This window comes from Pinus tabuliformis, chromosome 5_2 (assembly GCF_031772625.1).
Source record: "Pinus tabuliformis cultivar Carrire ecotype Pingquan chromosome 5_2, CPIR1, whole genome shotgun sequence".
NCBI lineage: Eukaryota > Viridiplantae > Streptophyta > Pinopsida > Pinales > Pinaceae > Pinus > Pinus tabuliformis.
Genome location: NC_142306.1, coordinates 725,410,606 through 725,436,880, shown reverse-complemented (window position 1 = coordinate 725,436,880; position 26,275 = coordinate 725,410,606). Strand labels below are relative to the sequence as shown.

The following is a 26,275-nucleotide window of genomic DNA, read 5'->3' as shown; positions in this document are numbered from 1 at the left end:
CATGTGGATTTGTTAGAGGTTTGTTGTCTACATTTCCTTTTAAAAATATAGTGCATGAATGATTGTCCACATGTTCATGGAGAAGAGAACATATTTGCATTTGATGTGGTCCAGAGAGAATTTTTTTATTTGGTCAACCCTGTATTCTTTATCAATGAATTTCTTGACATTGTTTTCATTCTCAGCACTGTAGTTGTATATGTCATTGAGGGCTTCATTATAGGTTTAATCAATCTTCTGGGGCTATCCAACTTTGTTATTGTCAACAATAGAGCTATCTATAGGTGGAAATGTATTTGTATGACTTAAAGCTTCAATAATTGTGTGTTTATAACATACCCTTTGTTTCTGTACCAAGGAATATCCATCACATATGTCAATAACTTTGTCTTCCAGATGAGTATTGACGGTAAAAGGATGAGACTTCCTTATCCCATCTGGCTTGAGGAATAAATTCAGATCGTAGGCATAAAAAATAGCAGGACTGTCAGATTCCATGATATTGGATATTTTAGGATTAAACTATAAAATCTTTTAGGATTGAACTAGAAAATCTTCTCACAATCGTATTTAGGGAGTGCTAACCAAATCCATTTGAGTAGTGAATTTCCTTTAAAGCAGTCAAGGTAGTGATTGTATTGTGATTCAAATAGTTGAAACACATTTATTTATCATAAGATGTGAATGGAAATGCCTTAGAAATCACTGAAATAATACTAGTATTCATGCTATCATAAAGGTGAATCCAATTTACCTCATTGGCCGAGAAAATAATTGTTCTTCTGACAACTAAGTTGAGACATCTTCACCCAAGCTTGTAAGGGCACATTCTATGGATTCCTATCATAGCTAATTCTAGGTGCCTATGCAGTAGTTGCATGAATAGTTAAAGAATTTCTCTTCCTCTTTGATCTGCTCCCTATTGACAGTCCATGAAACAATGATGCTGATCATTTAATTGCTGCAAGTTGGAAGAAAAAAATACCAAACCCAGGTAGTAGAATTACTTCCTTGCCATTCTCATTTTTTTCTTGGACTCCTTTGAGAGATGACATAGTTCCTTTATTGAGACTACCGAATGCAGAAGAGGTAGACGCTTCTTGACATCATTAACAACATGTGCTATCTATTTTCTAGACTTGAATTTATCATAGACATTCTCTTGTCTCCCCTCTAGCTCCTAGCCAAAAGGTTTTCTTGCTTCTCATAAAGAGACATACACATATAATTAGATAGACAGATAGTTCTAACAGAAACTGCCTTATTGTATTTTGTAAAGTTTAAAGCGAGTTTTCCCATATCTAGCCTTTAGTTTTTACTAGAGATGCATGAAGCATTATATAAAAACAATGCAATGTTTTGGGAAGTCCATTCAAATGTGGAACATTGCTATGGAAGCCAAGTTAAGCATTGATTTTAGATCTTGCAATCACATTTCATGGATTTTTGTAGTAGTGACATAAAAATAGACTAGGTTAGTTATATCATATATGTCAAAGATAGTTTAACTCAAAACACCTAGGTCTCTTTACTTGAACAACACCTAAAACATGTCCTTTAGGATTGTGTGTTGAGTCTCTTTCTTCTTGAGGATTAAGGGTTCATTTAGGCTCCCTTTGATTGTGTCTTAGCTGTGAATAGAAGACTGCAACTAGGGCTCTTTTGGAGCTTACTTTGATAGCGTATGGAAGCCTTCTTGCTGTGATGAAGAACCTTCTTTTGGGACAGCGAAGGAGCCTCTCTTCATTGTGATTTAATCCCTGTGAGTGAACCTTTTCCAGGCCCCAAAATTGTCCCTCAAAATTGACTTCATGTGGATTTGTTAGAGGTTTGTTGTCTAAATTTCCTTTTAAAAATCTAGTGCATGAATGATTGTCCACATGTTCATGGAGAAGAGAACATATTTGCATTTGATGTGGTCCAGAGAGAAATTTTTTATTTGGTCAAGCCTGTATTCTTCATCAATGATTTTCTTGACATCATTTTCATTCTCAGCACTGTAGTTGTATATGTCACTGAGGGTAGCATTATAGGTTTAATCAATCTTCTGGGGTTGTCCAACTTTGTTATTGTCATCAATAGAGCTATCTATAGGTGGAAATGGATTTGTATGACTTAAAGCTTCAATAATTGTGTGTTTATAACATATCCTTTGTTTGTCTACCAAGGAATATCCATCACATATGTCAATAACTTTGTCTTCCAGATGAGTATTGACAGTAAAAGGTTGAGACTTCCCTATCCCATCTGGCTTGAGGAATAAATTCAGATCGTAGGCATAAAAAATAGCAGGACTGTCGGATTCCATGATATAGGATATTTTAGGATTGAACTATAAAATTAATTATTTCTTCACTCATATAATCATAATGGTCACATTTTTGCTTTGTTGGATTTGAAAAAGTATATTGACCTCAAACTCTAGGAAACCATGATTACTTCCCTTTATTTCTTACATGATCATGATCAACATCAAAGTGCAACATGGGGGTTACATTACTCCTACTCAAACTCACAATGAAATGTTGAGATGCCAAGTGTATTACCATGAAAGTCTACAGCTCCCTTACTTTTAGTGTCTGTGAAAATAGGATTAGTTTATTGAACTGTATTTCTTTGACCTCAAAAGTGTATTCAGGATTTAAATTATCAGAAAGGAAAGCATGACCTTCATCATCCTTTTCATATGGTTGATCTTTTGGGGTAGAAACATTGTTTCTACCTGCCTAGAACTACATATGGGTTGTATCAATGGTGGAAATATTCAAAAAATCTTCATTTCCTCTGTTTATCGCTTTGTCATGTAGGAAAACGGAGTACGGGAATATGGGTTAGTCTAACTCATAACTGTAAAGTTGCTGAGTCTCAATTGTGATTATGTGATCTTGGAAGGTTTTGAGAGTATATAAACTCTTCTCAATGTATGGCCTTTCCTTGCAAGACTTGGAGAGTGGGATATAGAGTCTTCTTATTGGAATGCAGAGGTTGTTTCACTTTGTATAGTTTCTTATTATCTAATCATATGAAGAAAAAATAGAGTTACAAGAATATAAGTTTAAATGCCAGGCCTTCTTCTACTTATGTTTTGGAGAACACATCTCACCTGATCGTTCTAAACAACAAAACACAATAGCCAAACTCATTCCTATACCTCTTTAATTTTTCTCCTTTCCAAATAAGCTAAATGATCCTAAATTCAGTGGCAAAGTACCAGCCTTCTCTTCATGCAATCTCAAAACAACTTTGAGGGCCAACCAACCTTCATTGGATGAACGAAAATGTATTAACACATCTATTTAGGGTGCTTATTTATGTGCTTTTGTGGCTTCTTTAGCACAAGCGTACAACATAGAGATGATTTAGTTTTGTGCTTGTGCTGAGGTGAGAAATGGCATTTTATGAACAATGTTGCTTAGTGTTCCTTGAACAGAGTTTATATTGTTATAATCCTTGTGCAATTCAGTACTAGTTTGGAGAATTGATGGCTATTTCATATTTGTATAGGTCATGCGCGGGGGCTATTTTGCTTTGAAAAGAGTTGAATATCCATATACAGATTTATTATGTCCATTTCAATTTGGAATCAAAAAACCATTAAAAAGTTTTTTCACCACCTTTGGAAGTAATAAATACCCTATTGATATTCATTTTTATCTCTAATATATCAACATTATTTATGGAGGAACAAAAAAAGGGACTGATGTAGTATGGTCAGATGTGTGCCAGCATTTGCTTAATTATAATTTATCATTTATATTCCCAGAATGACAGTCTGCAACTTGGTAAAACCCTGAAGTTGGATCTCGGAACTAATTAGGCTGGTGAATTGGGGTCTCTGAATTATTTTTGTTGTCTTCGGAAGCAATTAGCAATCTATTTATTTCAATATTTATCTCTATTATATAAACATCGTATATAGAAAGACATAAAAATATGACCCATCTAATATGTTCGTGGCAGTTTTCAGTTATAATTTAGTTTTCAGCATGGCACTACTACTGTATGCAATTTAGTACTAGTTCGGAGAATTGATGGCTTGGACTTCCTTGATTGGATATGCTATGCCAATAGAAATTTGGCATGTTCTGTGATGATTAAGGCTAGATGTAAGAATTATTAATTAACCCTATTTCATGCCAAGAAAATCTTCCCACAATCATATTTATGGAGGGCTAACCAAATCCATTTGAGTAGTGAATTTCCTTTAAAGCAGTCAAGGTAGTGATTGTACCGTGATTCAAATAGTTGAAACACATTTATTTATCATAAGATGTGAATGGAAATAAATCAGAAATCACTAAAATAATACTAGTATTCATGCTATCATAAAGGTGAATCCAATTTACCTCATTGGCCGAGAAAATAATTGTTCTTCTGACAACTAAGTTGAGCCATCTTCACCCAAGCTTGTAAGGGCACAGTCTATGGATTCCTATCATAGCTAATTCTAGGTGCCTATGCAGTAGTTGCATGAATAGTTAAAGAATTCCTCTTCCTCTTTGATCTGCTCCCTATTGACAGTCCATGAAACAATGATGCTGATCATTTAATTGCTTCAAGGTGGAAGAAACAAAATTCCAAACCCAGGTAGTGGAATTACTTCCTTGCCATTCTCATTTTTTTTCTTGGAGGCCTTTGAGAGATGACATGGTTCCTTTATTGAGACTACCGAATGCAGAAGAGGTAGACTCTTCTTGACATCATTAACAACATGTGCTATCTATTTTCTAGACTGTAAGTTATCATAGACATTCTCCTGTCTCCCTTCTACCTCCTGGCCAAAAGGTTTTCTTGCTTCTCATAAAGAGACATACACATATAACTAGATAGACATATAGTTCGAATAAAAACTACCTTAATGTATTTTGTAAAGTTTAAAGTGAGTTTTCCCATATGTAGCCTTTAGTTTTTACTAGAGATGCATGAAGCATTATATAAACACAATGCAATGTTTTGGGAAGTCCATTCAAATGTGGAAAATTGCTATGGAAGCCAAGTTAAGCATTGATTTTATATCTTGCATGCACATTTCATGGATTGTTGTAGTAGTGACATAAAAATAGACTAGGTCAGTTATATCATATATGTCAAAGATAATTTAACTCAAAGAATGAAACTGCCATTTAAGCTATAAACCTGACTAAATGGTCCAAACCTGAAACTGTAACCCTTCCTTGCAAATTGTATGTGCTACCAATTAATCATAGTTAAATGGTTTTAGATTCAATACGAGAGTAATCTTATGGAGGAGCTATTGGATTTGGAAAGTCACCATAAAACAAAGGCCAGTGGGTTAATCTCTTAAAACAAGGTGTTAAAATAGTTTGTTGAGATGCACATTTTGCATCAGGATATCCCCTAGACTGATATCTTTTTATGAGGAAGAAAAAACATGGAAAATGTTTGGTTAGGTAGGAATACAGCTTGTCAATTTGGTGTAGCTTGAGTGATTAAAAGAGAAAGTTGTTAGGATCTCCACCATTTCATGGATTGATATAGAGATGAGACAAAAGAGGCTCTCTCTTGAGAAGATATGAAATACACCAATCTTATCTATGCATTCATAAGCAACATCTGGCAAACACATTTGGCATCTAGCCTTTAGTTTTCACTAGAGATGCATGAAGCATTATATAAACACAATGCAATGTTTTGGGAAGTCCATTCAAATGTGGAACATTATTATGGAAGCCAAGTTAAGCATTGATTTTAGACCTTGCATGCACATTTCATGGATTGCTTTAGTAGTGACATAAAAATAGACAAGGTCAGTTATATCATATATGTCAAAGATAGTTTAACTCAAAGAATGAAACTGTCGTTTAAGCTATAAACCTGACTAAATGGTCCAAAATTGAAACTGTGACCCTTCCTTGCAAATTGTATGTGCTACCAATTAATCATAGTTAAATGGTTTTAGATTCAATACAAGAGTAATCTTATGGAGGAGCTATTGGTTTTGGAAAGTCACCACAGAACAAAGGCCAGTGGGTTAATCTCCTAAAACAAGGTGTTAAAATAGTTTGCTGAGATGTACATTTTGCATCAGGTATCCCCTAGATTGATATTTTTTATGAGGAAGCAAAAACATGGAAAATGTTTGGTTAGGAATACAGCTTGTCAATTTGGTCTAGCTTGAGTGATTAAAAGAGAAGGTTGTTAGGCTCTCCACCATTTCATGGATTGATATAGAGATGAGACAAAAGAGGCTCTATCTTGAGACTTGACTAGGTTATTCATAACATTTGTGGTGTTGGTTCCTTAAATTAGCCACAAAAATGCCAAAACTCTATTTACGAACAAAATTTATTATTGAATCTACCTCAGAGTATCCCATAGTCACTGAATATGACATGCATGGTTTTACCAAGGAGGCCCTAAACTTTTGAACAATGAAACTTTATATTGGTATGGTCAACTTACATGGGGAGAAATGAAATTTTTTTAATAAGATGCTAGCAGAACCTGGACACTGTTGTGTGGGATTATTGCTTGGTACCTGCAGATTGCACAACGACCTCTATTGGTTGAGCCAACAGGAATTGATTTCTTCACGTGGATCTTCCTGGTACAAATGTTCGTTTCCTTGTAAGACCTTCATAGGGGTTTATAGATTCTTGTCAATAGAATGTATATTTGTCTGTATAGTTTTTCATTATATAATCATCTAAAGGAAAACTGCTTACACGAATATGGGTTAGGCTGCCTCATAACTGTATAGTTGTTGAGGATCAATTGTGATTACGTGATCTTGGAAGATTTTGATAGTATATAAACTCTTCATAATATACTCTTCATGTATTATGATTTCTCTAGAAATGTTCTCAAGGCAACTATTCTAAAAATAACAAAAAAATATCTTTTGTCATTAAACAAAGATTGTTTTCCTTTAGAAACAAAGAGAGATTGTCTTTACAATACCTTCTTTTGTTTGTGGCATGTAAGGAGATCTTGAGAGTAATCTAGAATAGGAACACTAGTTGGTCAACTTGTGATAAAGGTGAGTAACTGCTTGGACACTAACTTTTGAGCCTGCCACATTCTTCTAAAAACATTGGATCTAGAAATGTTGAAGGCTTCAACTACATTGATTATGTCATAGAAGTTGGAAGAACCAGAGATGTCATGGATGTGTAACTGTTAACATTATGAAGATGATAGCACGTGTGTCTTTCAAGGTACATTACCAATCATAGTGCAAACAACAAATTTTACCACTAATATAATTCATCGATGTTAATTTAGGTATGTTCTATGCTTAGAGCAATTTATTTCAATTTTCATAGCTAGCTCAATATCTTTTCCAGATTAGCAATCACATTAGCATTAAAGTAAACTGCAGATAGAACATAAACATAAATCACAGAAGACAAGCCAAGACAAGAGGACACAAGATGTGGTGCTAGCCAGTGACAAACCCCAATGTGGGGAAACCCTTGATCAATTCTTCTTATATGTTCTCCAATAGTTCAGCAGAGAGAGAGAGATAGTATGTTTACAACAAAAGTCAACATTTTGACTTATCTAGATAAGTGCATAGATCATCTCTAAGAAGATGATACATGAGATCAGTGGAAGACATGTTGCTTCAACTGATTCTCCAAGGTGACTCCTTCACCTATCGTTGTGCTGCATTTTGTCATCATGCTACACCTCACCGTGCTGCACCATGCTGCACCCATCATCACTATGTTGCATTTCATCATGCTTCATTAATCATGACTGTACCCATCACTGTACTGCATTATGTGCCATTGCTACACCATGTTTCCATATTGACCTATGTGCTGGTTGCATCTTGCTTGCTTGTTTTCTCTAGCTTGCTTGTTGTCCTTAGCATGCTTGTTGTTGCATGCTAGCTGTCCCTTGCATGTTATTTGTAACATTGTATGCTTGGTGTATTTGCTGCTAAGTACCATACACCTATCCCAATGTTAGTTAGTTGTCCCTTGCATGCTACTCTCCTTCGGAGACAGATGCTCTGGATGTTCCGGCAATTCCCGATAATTCCAGCAGTTCCTAACAGTCCCGATAGTTTTGACTATTCACGACAGTTCTAGCAATTTCGACTGTTCCCAGTAGTCCCAGCAGTTCCGGAAATTTCGGTTGTTCCCGACAGTTTCAGAAATTTTGGCTGTTCTCGACAGTTCTGGCAATTTCAGCTATTGCTGGCAGTTCTGACATTTGCAGCTTTTCCCGGCAGTTCTAACTTCTACCCTCTGCATTAGCTTCTCGGCTATTTCGAGAGTTCCGACTGTTCCCAACAGTTCCGACTATTCACGTCAGTTTTAGTAGTTTTGACTATTCCCATCAGTTTCAACAGTTCCGACTTTTCTGGCTATTCTCGGCAGTTCTGGCAATTCCTGACAATTCCAATAGTTTTGGCAGTTTCGGCAGTTCCGAAAATTTTGGTTATTTCCGGCAGTTCTGATAGTTCCAACCTTTCCAGCTTTTCTAACTTTTCCTGATAGTCCCTCCTTTTTCTGGCAGTTCCGGCAGTTCCAGCTTCTATCCTCTACGTCATCTTCTCGGTTGTTCCAGTAGTTCTGACTGTTCTCGATAGTTTCGACTATTCCCTGCAGTTTCGATAGTTTCGACAATTTCGGCTATTCTCGGCTGTTTCGGCTATTCCGGAAATTCGGCTATTCTCGACCATTCTGACTATTTCGACTGTTCTCAACAGTTCTAACTATTCCCAACAGTTTCGACAGTTCCTTCAGTTCTAGCTATTCCCGGCTGTTTCAATAGTTCCAGCTATTCCCGATAATTCTGACTATTCACGATAGTTCTGGTAGTTCTGGCTATTCCTGTCAGTTTCGATAGTTCCAACTTTTCTAGCTATTCCTTGCAATTCTGGCAATTCTCGACAATTTCAGCAGTTCTAGCAGTTCCGGCAGTTCTAACAATTTTGGCTATTTCTGGCAGTTCCAACCTTTCTGTCTTTTCTGGCTCTTATCGACAGTTCCGGCTTTTCCTGGCAGTTCTGGCTTCTGTACTCTGCGTCAGCTTCCCAGCTGTTCTGGCAGTTCCGCCTGTTCCGACAGTTCATGCTGTTCTCGATAGTTTCGACTATTCCTGGCAGTTCCAACAGTTCCGACTATTCCCGACAGTTACAACTTTTTCGGCTATTCTCGGCAGCTCCAGTAGTTCCCGACAGTTCCAGCTTCTGCCCTCTGGATTAGGGCAGCATTATCCTTTAGGATCTCTCCTCCTACTAAAACCCAAAGACAAGTAGAGTGGAAGAGATCCCAAGTGTGTTAAAATGACTTGAAGGCCACCTCTATTTATACTAAAACGTTGAGCACAAGTGGGGTTTATTTGGCTACTGGCCAACCTTGATGAATTGTCCCACAACACAAATAAATTCATATCTCCACGAATACTTATTGAAATCGAATGATCTTTACATCAATCCTACACCTCTCGATGAGAGGGATCCAAGAAAAATACCAGTGCCTGGAAGTCTAGCAATTCTCGGCAATTCCAGCAGTTATGACAATTCTGGCTGTTCCCGATGGTTCCAACAATTTCGATTGTTCCCGGCAGTTCCGGCAATTCTGGCTTCTGCCCTCTGCGTTAACTTTCCCGCATGTTTCGGCAATTCTTGGTAGTTTCGGCAATTTCGGCTATTCCAGATAGTTTTAGTAGTTCTAGCAGTTCTGGCTTTTCCCAACAGTTCCAACAGTTCCGGCTTCTTCCCTCTGTGTCAGCTTCTTGGATATTCTGGACCAGTGATCAAATTTGAACATGTCAGAGCCCTTCAAAGGGCCTCTGGCATGACGCAGAAGTAGGAAGAAAATTTTGTTATTCAAAAAAAAATTAAAATTTGAATTTTTCCATTTAAAAAAAATTAGAATAATATTATAAATTTTTTAAGAAGGGTTGTTAAGCTGTCAACCTATCCAATTTATTTTTTTAAATTTCATTTTTTTCTAAAATCTAGATTTTGGGAATTCCAAATTCCAAATTGTTAGTGCACTGTGGGTCTATCACAAATTACAATGGTTGAACTTGTGAATTTCCTTTCTCAACTGATGTTAAATCCCATTTTAGAAACAACAGTTTCCAAATTCGAAGCTACTCCCATTTCAAAAACAACAATTTCCTTTTGAATTGCTTTTTCTAATTGTAACTTGTGCATATGATGCAAGTTAGTGGTTGTGCCTACAGGCTGCCCGTAGAGCAAGGTTTGATGATGATTGGAGAGGATGGTAGATTCATCATTCAGCAAACGCCTGTCAAGCAAGATTTAAGCACGATTTATGCTTGGAAAGGAGCGCATTCGAGAGACTTCATAAGTTCATAGCGTACTGGGTTTCACAGAACTTCACATTATGCTTCAATATATACATCTAGGTCATGTTGTTTATGCAATGTGAAGGAGCAAGACTGAATAAAAATAGATCTGTAAGTTACTCATTCTGCTTTGATATTTATATTTTTCACTTACCTCTAAGAATATGCAATTCAAACATAAGGACAAAAATTAAATTTAATGCCTTAATAGCAGGAATGAATCAAATAGTAATAAGGATAAATTCCACTATCTCACCAATACAGTTTATAGTTCAATTGAATCAAATAGTAATAAGAATAAATTACACTGTCTCACAAATACAGTTTATAGTTCAATTGAATCAAATAATAATAAGAATAAATTAAATTCCACTGTCTCACTAATACAGTTTACAGTTCAATTGATTTCTCATCATTAGAAACACAATGAAAATCAAAATCCTAACCAAAGAACCTTCAACTAATCATTATGTCCCAACTATTTAATATCAAATGAATAAAAAATTAACGAAATATATGAGTAGCATAAGTCATAATTCATAATTTCCCAACAACCTAAATTATAAAAGGAAAGAATTCAAAGTCCTCCCAAGTTATCAGGATAAGCAGGAATTACTGAATAGTAAAGTTCACTCCCACTGCTACAAATTAAAGCATTGAATTCAAGAGGCAATATATTGCTAGAGTTCAACATCCCCAAAGTTTCATCAACTGTTAATGCAGTTGATAGTACAAGACCAGAAAATCTTGTTGTTGTTGCATCAGAATGCACAACTTTGATTATCTCCTGAATTATTTCCAACATATGGGGATATACATTGCCACTGTAATCATAGCAGTCCACAGCTATAACAAAAAGCTTCTTCTTATTTCTCAGTGCAAGATACTTGTTTGAGACAATCAGGTTATTCGCTGGAGGCCTTGGCTTAGGTTCAGTTTCTTCAATGTTAAAAGATAGCGACACCCTTTTCAGTTTATCCAAAATAAGTTCTGGGTCGCCCTTTGGTGCCAGAAGTTTGTCAACTTTGGTAGAATTATCCAGAGAGCCATTGATGGAATATTTCTCGCCATCGACAGAAAGCCAAAGAGACATGTCCTTCAGGGAATCACCCATCGATTCCTCCCCCATAGTAGTATCCATTACAGTGATAGTCTGCCATTGAGGATGCCTCATCCTGCATACAGTTACCTGAGACAAATATTTTCTGCAATGTTCAAGCCATGAGAAAAGGTGAATGTTTCTCAACCCATTACAGCGACATTCATTCCATGGGTTTTTAGCTCTAGCAATACATTTTCTATGGCCTTCTGATCATGGGGTTCGACTAATAGTCCATTGTTCAAAGTCTGCAAAATTTTCAGAAACAGAGAATTTTTTAGAGCTTTGCTTTTTTTGCCACATGCTTAAACATCAGATTTGAAACTGAAAAAATTTCCTGGAAACTTAGTTTACCCATCAAAATTATTGCCAGAACCTAATTAACACAAGGTGGAAACTCATAATATTGGTGGAAACTCAAACTAATTCTTTTTTGGATGTTCTTACACCAACCTCTGCTTAATATGACAGTAATTCAAGGAAAAAGACAGAAAACATAACATTTGGCGAACATAAATGTTATGAACACAGTTGGCTTGTCACTTGTCAGTTACAATGTGTATGAATTGTATGATAAATACTGGACTTGCAATTGTGTTGGAAGGGGTTATTGTCCTTGATAAAATAAGGAATATCTTGCAGCTTGCAACATGTCAAGATATCTACAACCAATAGTATGTTTTATTGGAACTCACAGCATTAGTTCGAACCAAACAGTTACTGATTCACCATGTGTTAAAAAAAAAGAAATTTGAAAATAATTTACCGTTGTCAGTGGAATTTCATTTTTTTGTGCTTTCCATTATAGAAGGGTGACCTTAATGTGCGCCCTTCTAAATAAAATTAAGACCTGCCCTTCAAATTTGATCACTGGTTCTCGTTTTTTTCGACAGTTCTGACAATTCCTGACAGTTCTGGCTATTCTCGACAGTTCCGGCTTTTCTGGCAGTTTTGACAATTCCCAGCAATTCTGGCAATTCCAGCTATTCCCGGCAGTTCCGGCAGTTCCGACAATTCCAGCTATTCCCGACAGTTCCGACTTTTTCAACTTTTCCAGCTATTCCCGGTAGTTCCGGTAGTCATCCAGTTCTGACTTTTCCCAGAAGTTCTGGCTTCTGCCCTCTGCGTTAGCTTCCCCGCTCTTTCGACTATTCCCGGTAGTTCCGACAATTTCGGCTATTCCCAATAGTTTCGGCTTTTTCGGCTATTCCTAGTAGTTCCAGTAGTTCCCGACAGTTCCGGCTTCTACCCTTTGGATTAGGGCAGCATTATCCCTTAGGATCTCTCCTCCTACTAAAACCCAAAGACAAGTGGAGAGGAAGAGATCCCAAGTGTGTTAAAATGACTTAAAGGTCACCTCTATTTATACTAAAATGTTGAGCACAAGTGGGGTTTATTTGGTTGTTGACTGACCTTGACGAATTGTCCCGTAACACAAATAAATTCATATATCCATGAATACTTATCGGAATCAGATGATATTTAGATCAATCGTACACCTCTCGATGAGAGGGATCCAAGAAAAATATCATCTTCCATTAATAAGGTGACCCACATGGGTACTGCGATGTGTGGTTTGGCGGTAAGTCTACTTGGGCAAAGCCTAGGAGACCATAGTTCAAATCTCATTGAGTACACTGACCTACTATGGTGGTGGCTCGAGGAGCAAATTCCCCACCCCGCCTTGGCAACACTAGAGTCTTGTTCCTGCTAAAATCATAGGATCTTAGTATATCAACTTGCAGGTAGTTGGATGTACTCCTGGTGTTATAGAGGCAGCTACGAGGATTGATCCTGTGTCTCCAATAGATTAGGACTGGCAGTTACTGATTCTCCATGTAGTTTAAAAAAAAAAAAAAAAAAAGATGACCCACATGGATTTTGGCCCTAGTTGCCAATTTTAACAATCGGGCATGGATATCAATCAGGCCTAGTTAGCCTTACTTTCTTGGTAAGGAGATGAGGCTTCATGTTTTCCACCCTGTTTTCCCCAAAGAAATTTATTCTAGCAAGAAAAATGATTCATCACTTTCCCCTCTTACAGGCAAACACTCGAAAAAAAAAAGGATTTCACACCTAGGAGTTTTTTGTAGGATAAAGGGAAAGGTGAGTTGGTATCCTGCAGTAGCTGCATTAGTCTTATTGGCATTATGCCACTTTTCATATGGGTCTTCACAACAGAGAATCACCATTACACTTTGTTGATTTGTTTTAAAAATAAACATAACACGCAATAGATTTCTTTTGGGATGCAATGTTGTTGTTGGTAGTATGATTGTATTTGTGCCACATGTAAAGCTAATATGCGTTAAATTTCTTTCACCTTGCAATATTTTTATTGGAAATGTGCTCGTGTTTGGGCTAGAAACTATGTTAGATTTCTTTTGCTTTACAATAGTGTTGTTGTCAATTTGGTTGTTTATGATAAAAGGAAATCTAGCAAGTGTTAGATTTCCATCACCTTGGCAATGTTATTGGAAATGTTGTGCTTGAGTTTGGGCTAGAAGTTGTGCTAGATTTCTTTTGCTATGCAATAGTGTTGTTTTCAATTTGGTTGTTTATTATAGAAGGAAATCTAACACGTGTTAGATCTCCTTCACCTTGGTAATGTGCTTTTGTTTGTGTTAGAAGGAAATATAGCATGCAATAGATTTCTTTTGGCATGAAATGTTGTTATTGGTAGTATGCTTGTATTTATGCTACATATAAAGCTAGCATGCGTTAAATTTATTTTACCTTGCGACGTTGTTATTGGAAATGTGATTGTTTTTGTGATAGAAGTTGTTGGATTTTGTTGGCTTTTGTTTGCCCTACAATGTTATTGTTGGCAATGTGCTTTTGTTTGTGCTAGAAGTAAATCAAGCGTATGCTAGATATCTTCTACACTGCAATGTTATTTTTGGCAATGTGATTGTGTTTGTGCTACAATAAACTCTAGAATGTGTAAGATTTATTTTACTTTGAAATGTTTTTGTGAGTAATATGCTTCTATTTACGTTAGAATAAAATTTAGCATGTGGTGGATTTCCTTCGCCTTAGAATATTGTTATTGGCAATGTGTTTGTGTTTGTTGTGCTAGAAGGAAATCTAGCATGTGCTAGATTTATTTGACCATGTAATGTTGCTTCTAGCAATATGATTAAGTTTGTAGTAGAAGGAATGATATTGATTGTTAGCTTTCATTTGAGGTGTTAACACCCAGGTTGTTCCCTATGACTCCCAAGGGAATACGGCCGGGGTAACCACTAACCAATCTTTGGATCACCGTTCCTAGCCAAACTGTGATCAGAGAGGGCTCTCTCTTTATGATTTGCAACTGTTTGTAATAGGGTTTTAGGCTAGCTTTTATGTACTGATTTTTTGTTTATGTTTGGTTGATGAAACTCCTTTTAGATTCTATTAATGTAGTTTTCAGAGAGGTTGAATACCATTGGGCAATGGAGTCTGTGGCTATAAGTGTTTGAAACTTTGAGATGAAAGATGGAGCTTACAGGGCCATTAGAGTGCTTAATAGAACAGGTTTTTTGATTAAATTACTGGAAACAGGTAATACAACAGTGAAAGCATTTAAGAATTTTCACTTGTTATCTATATGTTCCCAACAGACAGTTTTAAGAGGAGAAAACAGAGGTCTTAGGGGCAAAATTGAATCCCTGAGAATGACTGTCACAGTAAAGACACAGTTTTGAAATGCAGCAATTAAGAATTACAAGTCTGTCACTGTATCTGAGGAAAACATGTATAATAGCTCAGTTTGAGTCCAGGGTAAACATTGTTAAATCCTGGGACTATCCTTTCACATTGCTATCAAGTGTAAGAACATTTAAACAACAAAAGAGAACAAAAGACTCAAAAACACATGACAAAGAGATTCGAGAATACTTGCTGTTTTATGCAACACCCAGGGATCCTGAAACATTCATCTCTCACCACCATACATCAAATAACACCAAGCCTTGGAAATTCCATTCTTCCTTTGTATTAATTTTCTGAAAATGTTACAACGAGCTAGAGCTCTTCAAAAAGAAAATAATAACCACCAACCAACCCCTTTCACTGCTGTGAAGGGTGAATATATACTTGCGGTCATTTACAAAATATCTGAGTCCTGAGTTATCTCAGATTTTACTTCCTTACCAACTATTTAAGATATTATGGGCAAAATTTAATGCAGCATTGATTACAGAGTACAGGCATTTTAATGCTCTGTCAGAAGATATTTTAGCCTTTGGAGACAGCTAAGTCGGTCGAGATTTTCTGAGTAAATGCTGGAAAACCTGTCTTTAATGCTTTGTACGCTGTGTCTTGGACTTGTCACCTGTGATTGTGACTGTTGCCTGTGTTGAGCTCAATGGTCCTGCTGAGTTGGCTCAGCCTCTGCCTCTTTCCTGTGGATATTTTTCCTCAAAACTGTGCCTGCGCATGATGCTTATTTGCCTGTAGGAACAGCGCTACTGATTCTGGCCTGACAGAACTGTTTGTGTCAAATTTCTCCAGGCATCCTGAGTGGGCAGTTGGTGTGCTAGGATTGCACCCAGAGTTTCATCTGCTTCTGTAAATTTGAAAAAGTTAGGTGGTGTGTCAAACAGATGGTCCACTTCATTCATTAGGAAAAACAGGTTTTCCACTCTGTCATACATACTTTGCCCTGTGGCTGGCCCTGGCTCTGCTGAAGTGCTGGGTGGTTGTGCAATTTCTGCCACTGCATGGGCATCTATCCTCTTGTTATAATTGTCCAGGGTGAGCAGTCTTCCTACACTGCTTAAGATGCTGGGGAGGCCTCTGTTCTGCAGAGTCACGAATTTTTCCAGGAATCTATTGATCTCAGTTTGCATATCCTGGGTCCTCCTCTCCAATGTTCCAACTAAGTTCCTTAATGTAACGACTCTCTTTGCTACAGCAATTGCTTCTGTCCTGTTAGTGATTCCTATGACAGCTAATTGAGAGCTAGTCTTATAGTTCAGAGTGTTGATTATCCTTGTGGCAGCTTCTGGCATGTGTCCAAGGCTCGCCCTGGCTCTCTGTATTTCTTTATTTTCTTTAGTGATGAGCACCATTTGCTCATCCATGGTCTCAATATATTGCCACTGGTTGGCAATGGACCTTCCAATGTTGCTCCATAATACTGCTTTCATTTCAGCTGTCACCCTTTCTAGTGCAAGCTCCTTCTCTAGTTCAGCAATCCTCTTTTTAAGAGCTTTCACCTCTCTGTCTTTGGTTGCCTCATTCTGTTTGCTCCTGTCAAACCTTTCATTTACCTTAGTCAAGGTTTTCTTAAGCTCATCCAGCTCTTTCATTTGAGATTCCATGGCTTGGATCTCAGCTTGCAGCTTTTGCATGTCTAAGCTAGCAGCCTGTTCTGATTTTGTAGTTGTTGCTGCTGTGGATGGTGCCGTGGTTTCTGTTTGCTGAAGAGGAGGAGTAATCTTGGGAGGGGTTTCCTCAAGGTTTATTATGATAGGAGGAGGCTGGGAGGGTTGGCCCTCTTCTCTTTGCTTCAGTGTCTCCTGTAGTGCTGCCTTTGCAGCTTCAGTCTGTCCTAGCTGGTCCTGAGTCCTGACCAGCTCTTTATATAAGGACACCAACAGATCTGTAGCATCCTTCTCTTGCCTTTGCTGGGCAACTTCATCGGTCTGTGGATGGAGGGTGGCCGGGAGTTTGATCTTCTTTCTTAGGGCTGCCATGTCTGCATCCCTTATCTTCAGGAGCTCTTGAATGCCTTTGACATCTTTAGGGTCATGCCCTATCTCTATGATTACCTCTTCCAAGGACTTGATCCTATTGTCCTTGGCTTGTGATGAAGCTCTTTCTAACTCCAGCTGAGAAGCTGTGTTGTCTAGACTGCTCTTTAATTTATAATTTTCTAATGTCTCATCTGCCAAGGAGGCATACACCATTTCACCAGTCTGCTTATGCAGTTCAATCTTGTCCATGGGGTGTATGTCTTTGGCAAGAACCTCCATGTTGGTTCTCAGATAGTCCGAGGTGGACTGAGGCTGCAAAGCTGTAGGCATGAAGTGGCTCATTATCATTTTGCCTTCGCTCACATCGAAAGCAGACATGAGTCTCTGCTAGTTGCTAGGAGCTAGGTTCAACAAGTGATCATATAGCTGCACTTTTATTGGATCACTCCTCCTTTTTATGTCAATGAATTGCTGTTTTATACTTGACTGTCCTTTTCTTGTTTCACTGGAGGAGCTGACCTCTCCTCCCATTGTCATGTCATGTCCTCGCTGGGATGAGCTGGCCGAAAGTTCTCCACTGGGTGGGCCCATACCCATGGCTTGCCTTACTGCAATGTCCTCCTCTTGGGAGTCATTCAGTCTTTGTCTCTTCTCTCCCCTGATGAAAGATGAGGTGTGGGGGGTCTCTCTATCCCTTTTCCTTGTCACATCCTCCTTTTGTGGTGTTTGGAGGACTGATGTGTCAATATTGGTGTCTGTCCTGGGAGGCACATTTGTTTGAGGCTGCTGCTCGGTATTGCCAGGTTGATCTGTCCCCTTTTCCTGCTGTAAGGGCTGCTCAATGGACTGTGCTTTTTCTTGTTGCTGTCCCAGCTCTTGCTGTTCCATTTCCTCTTGCTGCTGTAGCAAGGTGTCCACTTGTTCCTCTGTCAATACAGGTGGCTGTTCCACCTGTTTACCTTTGTCTTTGCTTGCTGCCTGGGATGTCTTCTCAGTGGTTTGCTGCTGTGCTGCTGAGGATCCAGCAGCTGTTCCACTTTGCTTTCTGTAGGAGTAGGGCACCTGTGCACAAGTTTCCAAGTCAGTTTCCTTTTGTACATTCCTGGCTTCTTTCTCAAGCAGTTCTACCTCAGTGAGTTGTTCTATTAGTGTACCCTCTTCCCAATCTAGTGCATTGGCATACTTTTCTATTTCCGGTTGTCTTTTATGTGCATAGTTGCCCAGTCTGTATCTAATTCTCCTGAGGGAAATACTATGATTGGGGTCATAAGGAATCCACTCAAAACTGGTCTGCAATCTGAGGCCTTCCAGCATGCTGTGTGCCTCTTTCCATCCTTCCTCTTTCTTGTTATACAGGAAGGAACCTAGCTGACTTCTCACCTTCAATTGTGACTTCTTGTTTCTACTCTGAAAGTGAAGGTAATCTGAGTTCCCAAACTGCCTGAAATACTCCAGGGCAAAAAGCCTCATGGGGACATACCTTGGCAATCTAAATGGGTTCAATTCACAGCCATATATCCTAATGACTGTGTGGTTCTGGTAGAAGTACCAGTTGCCAATGTTGTAGGATTTGTTCAGATGTAGAATCCTCCTCATTTCATCGGTTAATCTAGGAGGAGGAGTACCTTGCAGAACTGTTAGGGCCGGATGAACAAATAGATCAATGAACTCACAGTATGTATAGGGTGATACTGAGGTAAAATGAAACACAGAGGTCCAGAAAACAACTGATCTTGGGCTTCCTTGGGCATTGAGTGGCCTCAAAGGAACTGGGAAGGTAGCTGGCTGATAGAAAAGAAATAAATGATAGATATATGAGGAGTACCTAAACAGCCTCTCCCTTTTCAAATTCATGAACTGATCATGGATTTTCTCTGCTATGTAAGTTGCATAATCATATTGCACAGCTGGAGGCTTACCAGGGGCAAACATGGACAGCATTGCCATTATACTTTCATCTACATCTTCCAGCCCCCTGAACCCTAGGACATAGCTAATTAGGTCCACCAGCATTCTGCCCAACTCATTCAGACAATGGTACCCAATAGGAGGGGTTCTGACTGTTTCAGAGCCTGATATGACGAACAGTTGGTTGATTTTGATAATCTGGTCACTGGACAGCTTGATCCCTGTGTTAATTAGATTCTGCATGGACAGAGGGGTCAATTTCTTGGCTGTATTGAAGTGCAGCATCTGGTTTATGCTCTCTGGGGTGATCTGGAACAGGACTAGGCCTGTGGGGCTTATGACTGCCCTTTGGCTGGGGTCATAGCATTCCTGGCAGCTGTAAATGAGCTCTGGCATTGGATTGACTTGGGGAAGGTTGTATATGGGCAAATTTGACTCCCAAATCCCCAAGATATCTGCTCCACTATGGTGCTGGGCTCTTAGTTCATTCAGCATTAACACATTATACTTGGTTCCCATAGGAAACCAATCCAGCATTTGGTAGTCCATGTCTCCCAGGGCTTTCCATGCTAGTTCTTGGTGAGGAGCATTGATGGGCTTGATGTTCAGTGCAATAGGGGTCTCCATAGCTGTTCAAGTTACTAGAATTGCAAATAGACAGGTGGAATGGTGAAAACACAGTCTGGAGACAGTCTTCTGTGGAAACGGTTGAGGTTTTGAGTATTCAAGGGGAATTCTCTCAGTAGCAATTGAAATACTACTGGATTCTAGTGATAGAATCTCTCTGTGGTGTGACTGAACTCTCTAACATGGTGAAATAATGTCTACTAGCACTTCTGCCGGGAAAACGCAGAATTACAGAGGTTTAATGGAAATTGCAGGTTTTTAGAGCTCTGCCAGCGTTTCTTGGCCCTCACAGTGACAATGCCGGATGAATAAAGGGGAATGAACGGTGTAAATCTAGTCTTTATGGTCCTATTATCCCTGTGAGCAATTTTGAGCTAAATGAAGGTCGTATGGAGGGCGAAATGGTCTAAATACCTGTAATTCGACGAGCAGAGGTTGAAACACAGGTACACAGGTGCTTTTTGAGAAGGTCGCCCGGGCAAATCAACTGGCTGGCGAAAATTCGAGCTCAAACGGTCAAGCAAAGCGCACAGTAAAAACACAGTGTAAATGGTAAAAATACGGGAAAATTTGGTAAATATGGCTCATTTTACCATCTGGCGCTTTTTCTTCTGCTGACGTCAGCATGACGTCATTGGTGGGTCATGGTGAGGTGACGTCAGCTGACGTCATCATCGGGCGACGTGGCAGTGGACGACTGGTCAATGGTTTAGGCGAGGTGGCAGCCCAGTCAGCAGTGAGGTGGGCCAATAATATAAGCGGGTACGGGCAGGCAACGACGTGGCGGTGAATTAACGGCGGGCAAGTTGCGGTTAACGTGCAGCGGTCACGGTTAAGGCCTTAACCGTTGCAGTCTCCCGGGGCGGTTAAGGTACGGCGCGGAGGATGTCAGAGCGGGCTCCGAGATGGTTTAACGCCCGACGCGTGGAGGAGGCGTGACAAGGCGCAACGTCACTTCCCCGGAAGTTAACGTGCGGTCACGGGAGGCGCTCCGATATTGTTGTAGGCCGTCGGATCTGGTGGGCTTGATCCGACGGCTGGCGGAGGGATAACATGCGCCTTCAATATTACGGGCGGAAAAAATCAAAATTTGTGGTTTGTGTGGGTTTTTTCAAATGTTTGTTTAAACCACAATGCGGTAGGATCGGGGAATGTGCCAGAGGCGGGAATTTGACCTTTGCAGAGGTTTTATGGGCAAAATGAGTTTGGAAAGTGGGTTTTAGCAATGCAGAGGTGATTTGAAGGCAAATTGTCTTTCAGCAAAGGGGAAATGGGTGGAATAGGTTCACCAACGTGGCCAGATGCCATTTGGTCCCTCTTTTGAAAAATACATGGCTATTATGCCTAGGGGAGGGAATATACATAAGATTTGGGGTTTTATACACCTTAGTGTTAATACTATTAGGGGTGGGGTAAGATAAGGGATGTTATATAGTAGAATTAGGAGTTAATATGAATGAAGGAGGGGAATTTAGAAAGGGGGTGTTAGTGGTGGAGTAGAGAGGGAAAGAGAAGAAGTTAGTGATTCTCTTTGCTGTAGTTTCCATGGAATTCACCACTTTGCTTGCTGATAGATCAATTGCCTTGGCAAGAGACCTATTGATACTTGTGTAATGGTGATCATATTCTTTCTGCAACCACAACTGCCTACCCAACTATTTTGCCTAGCATTTTTTGTTTCTTCTTGGAGGGGCACTTGAACTTGCAACCCTCAATTGCCTTTTCTTTTCTTTGGCTTTTTTCCTCTTTTCTCTCTATCTACTTCTACCCTTATGTCTTCCAAGGTCCCAGATTAAACTTTTGGAAACCTTTGCTTCTCTACCTAAACTACTTGTCTGCCAAGATTAAGCTGTTTGGACAGACCCTTTTCTCTATTCTACAACTCAAAATTGAAACATAGCATGATCCAGATTAGACTGTTGAATCATCCACAAAATTGAAACAAGGTCTCCAATACTAGAAACACTTTACCCAGCTCTTGCTTTCTAAGAAATATGGGATCTTTGGGATACCAAAGCAGAGCATATTTGGCTTTTCTCTTGCCAATCATGAAATATGAAACCTATTACTATAGGTATCCAACATGAGGAAACAATGTTTCATTACATACAACATGACTACCATACTATTTTTATTTTTGCATCTATATTACTTTTTCGTAAGTTGTGTGTTTTTGGGAAAATATAAAGTCACACTTTACACGATTCATTCTTTTAATTACAAGTTACGATGCCATTGTTGTTACAAAATTGATGCAAGCTACAATGGAAAATATAATTTTGGCAAAAGGGGACTATGTTGATCTCCTTATTAATGATCAAGTCATTGGGCTAGCAAGGGTTGAATCTGCAGAGTCTGGAACTTATTATGTTGGAGAAAGGGTTAATGCTGGTTATGTTGCAATTTTGATAATTGATGTCATTCAACCACATTTGATTGATGACGATGTTAATGAAGGGGACATACATCCATGGAAGATTGTGGATTTGAGACACCACATAGGTAAATCAAAATATTGAAGCATGTGTTATATATTATTGATACTATAATAAATGTTTTTTTTTAGTAAATACTAACATTATTTACATTTGTTTATAGGTACAAATGTTTCTTCTACATTTTCTATTGGAGACAAGGTAAATCTTCTGCAACATGGAGTGAAGGTGGGCGAGGGCTCCATATTCAATATAGAGCTTAGGCATAAAGTGCATAGAAAGATGGTAAAGAAAGGATGCATATTGGTTAAAATTGAAAAGGTGTTAAAATATAATGCTCCTCTACCACATCCAACAGGATTTGAGCATACACTTGGGGGTGCATTAGAATCTTATGAAATTTGGCCAGAATCAGATTTGGAGCCTCACTGTCATGATCATGCCATAAATATTTCCCAAGATAGGGTTAAATTCATATGTGCAAAGGTTTCTCTTACACATGAATGCATGGGAACAAGCATGTGCATTGCCAAAGGAATGCTAGTTAATTTCTGCGAGGATGACATTGTTGAGGGTGAAACAATAGGTGAAATGGATTTTGGTGTTTTTCTAGAAGAGATAGATGGAAATTTTGAGATATGCAGAATTGGTGATAAGTCTATACCCTGTTTGGTTAGATGTCCAATAAATAAGTTGGTGGACAACAAAGGTGTGATATTAAGGGTCAAGGAAAAGTTCAAGGAGCCACCCAAAGAAATGATGATATGGGATGTTATAGATGACACAAATCCCTTAAAAAAATGGGATGGGTACCTTTGTAATGAAAAAAATAGAAACTCAATTGATATGCATGTAACAAGGCCATATAAAATGATTAAATGAGTTATGGCTACAAAAAAAATTGCAAAATATAAAAAAAAAATAGATGAAGAGAAAGAAATTCGACCTTTGGCAGTAGATGTATGTTGTAGAAAAGATTGTCTTCAACATGTGGATAGGAAGGCCATTTCAAGTGCTAGAAGGGGTATGAGACAAATAAATACAAATGGTATTAGAGAATTTGTCTTGAATTCACTCATGTCAAACACAGTCATGTCAAACAGCACCTATTGCTAGAAATGTAAAGGACATGAGATTCAATTGGAATATTATTTGTAAGAAAGCATGGTATAAGATACATAAAATTTCTCAAAGCACATTCTATAACTACTAGCATTATTTCCAACATGGACAGATCAAAGCTATTCATGGTAACACCAACACATGCAAAGCACGAGCTCACACAGTGGCAACCATAGAAATATTGCACAAAATTGTAATGGATAATTCAGATTTTTCACCAAACCAAACACGTCAAGTTGAAGAAGATGGAACATCTGCTCCTTTAAGACTGCTTCCTTCGACTTACACACAAAATTCTTTGTTAAAAGAGATCAATGAGGCTCTTCAAAAGCTCAGTTACCCATCAATATCATAGCCAACAATGAGCAAGATTTGGAATAATAAGTTTCGAGATGTGGCATTTTCAAAGAACACCAACTTCAGTAAATGCAGTGAATGTATTATGTTGAAAGCACAAATGAAGTCAACAACTACAAAAGACTTGGAAGAAAAGGCACGAGGTAGGTTGACGAAACATAACAAGACTGTTATATGTGGAAGATATTGCTACTATGCCCATAGAATTATGTTAGAGTGGTTTCTAAAGGAGTATTTGAGCATTATACATAATAAAATGGACAAAACAAAGACTTCAATCCCAAGGCTATGCGTCAAATCAAAATCTATTGTAGGAACAAATTTAGGTTTGTCATTGACAGATATGCTTACACATGGGCATAAGGCGAGAGGTTTTGGTCATTTCTCCTTACCATTTGTCCATATGGGATCACAACTTACTATTACATCCCTTGCAAAGTGCTTAAGGGACCTTGAAGACTCACAAATGGATATGTATGGTGATCTACTTCATGAAAGTGGAATTTCAAGAAACCCACTTACAAATGCATTACTTGACACCTCTATTTACTCAAAATGTCAAGGGTATGTAAGGATGATTTTATATCTCATGGAAGTTCAAAAAGTCAAAATGTTGATTTTAAACCTCTTCCTCCATATTTGTTGTTACAGTTGGACAATGCATCAAGTGATAATAAGAATCACTATCTTTTCATGTTTCTATCACTTTTAACTACACTTGGTGTCTTCATCACTATTGAGGCCTGTGGGGCACACCCATGAAGACATAGATGGAACCTATGGAATAATGTATTCCAACCTTAAAAGTAAAGATATTCATTCTTTACTTGAAATGATGGATACATATCACATAATTGAAGAAAATAGAGTGTTTCACCTACACTTATTGACAAGGTCTATGACTTCAAAAGTTTCCTTAATGGATACATTAAGGAAAAAATGCACTAGTTGGACATCTTAATGTCCAATACTTCCAATTTCTTATACTCAATGATGTTCCAGTACTAAGGTACAAAGAATCAATTAGAGATATTGAGTGGTCAGAAGCAGTTGAGTTATGTAATATAGATGATGAAGGTCGACCTATAATTCCCATAGGGAAGCCATCTTTCTTAGCTTCCAAACAGAATGACGTCTATTTAAAAGAACTAAAGGAAGGGATAACATCATACATAAAAATGTGGAAAGATACTATTGGGAATGAGGATTCACCAATTGTTACAGAGGAATGGAAAAATAAAGTAGTGTATTGGGAAAAAGTTCTTGATACATTAGATGGAATCTATAATGATCATAGAATAATAGATGGAAGTGATTCATCTTCTGAGGATTTCTGGCCCAAGACAAGGCACATTGTTGATGTTAATCGTAATGCACTCCAAGTAATCTCAAGTATTATGGATGGAGATTTTGATAATGTGATATATGAACCAATATATGTTGGACCCAAATGCAACAAGCCAAAGCCAACATTCAATCCGATGATTGATGTTGAGAAAGGAAAGATGTTGCTAGTTAGATCAGGAAATGAGGATGCAGGTGAGATGATTTGGATGGAAAAATCCATCTTAGATATCTTTAGGGATAATGAAAGTGAGAATCTTCATGTAAAGGTTGACTAGTGGAAGCCTATGTCAGGGAAATACAATGGAAAATTTTTAGAGCAATATTGGGTACCAAATCTTGATGACAAAGAACTTGGCTCTATTCCAATTAATACCATAGTGTGGGCATGAATGCCAAAGAAAGAACATTGCAAGAAGATGAAGATAAATAAATATGGTGTAGAATCCATTCTTGATCTACTTGAGCGAATATCTTAAGAGTAGGTTTATATGATACATGAATGTAATTTTTTTTTGGAGGATCTATTAATATACATTCAGACACATTTTTCCATATTTGTTGTATAAATATTCTCTTCATATTTTTTTGGAGTTTTATATTATTTAATATTTCAATGTAATCATGTGTTATACAAATTACATGACAATGCCATAAAATATTTAAGTTTTCAAAGCTTTATTTGACCAACATGACTTCTCACCATATCAAATATGCATAATCAAATTCAATAATGCACCTAAAAACATCTTCTAAACTTGGTATATTAAAACAGCAGTGGAGTACCTAATTAGTATTCTATTTAATATAAACCATTTAAACACTTAATGAATAAATGCTAGACACTTGATATAATGTTTGAGGTGAGTTTTCATTAATTTTCCTTATTATAATTGACATAAATCAAATTCCCTATTTTGTTGCACTCTAATTTATAAAAAACATATTTTGATCATTGAACAACACAACTAGAATTATGAAATATTTCCTCTTATAGATTTTGAAGTGGTGCCAACATTATACTAGTATAATTAATTTGTACTCAACTTGGGAAAAGTAGCTAGTGTCAATTTAAAATGGTCAATAATGGTAAGAAAAACAATATTAATATATTGTTAAATAACTTTATAGGTAAGATTTTTTTTTACACAATCTAGTATTCACGAGTCAAATTTAATACATAAATATAAATGTTAATGATAATAGAAATAATGTAAGGAATCTAAGTTTTAGATGAATGTTAATATGTTCTTTTCAATATAATATCCTTAAACATTACAGGGATAAAAACTAAACATTTGTAATAAATATCTTAATCATTTTTCTCTCTTTCTTGTTGTATTTGAAAATAATCAAATTGTACTACTTTGTTACTATTCTAATTCATGATTGATTTTGATCAT

The 26,275-nt window shown here is 37.8% G+C and overlaps 1 protein-coding gene across 1 annotated transcript; it reads right to left on the bottom strand.

The window, feature by feature from the left end:
- Nucleotides 1-10,873: 10,873 nt before the first annotated feature.
- Nucleotides 10,874-11,425, bottom strand: LOC149161259 (putative sucrose-phosphate synthase 2). Its single transcript, XM_089434817.1, has one exon. The coding sequence runs from the start codon at nt 11,423-11,425 to the stop codon at nt 10,874-10,876; it is 552 nt and encodes a 183-aa protein (XP_089290943.1).
- Between the last annotated feature and the right edge of the window lie 14,850 nt (nt 11,426-26,275).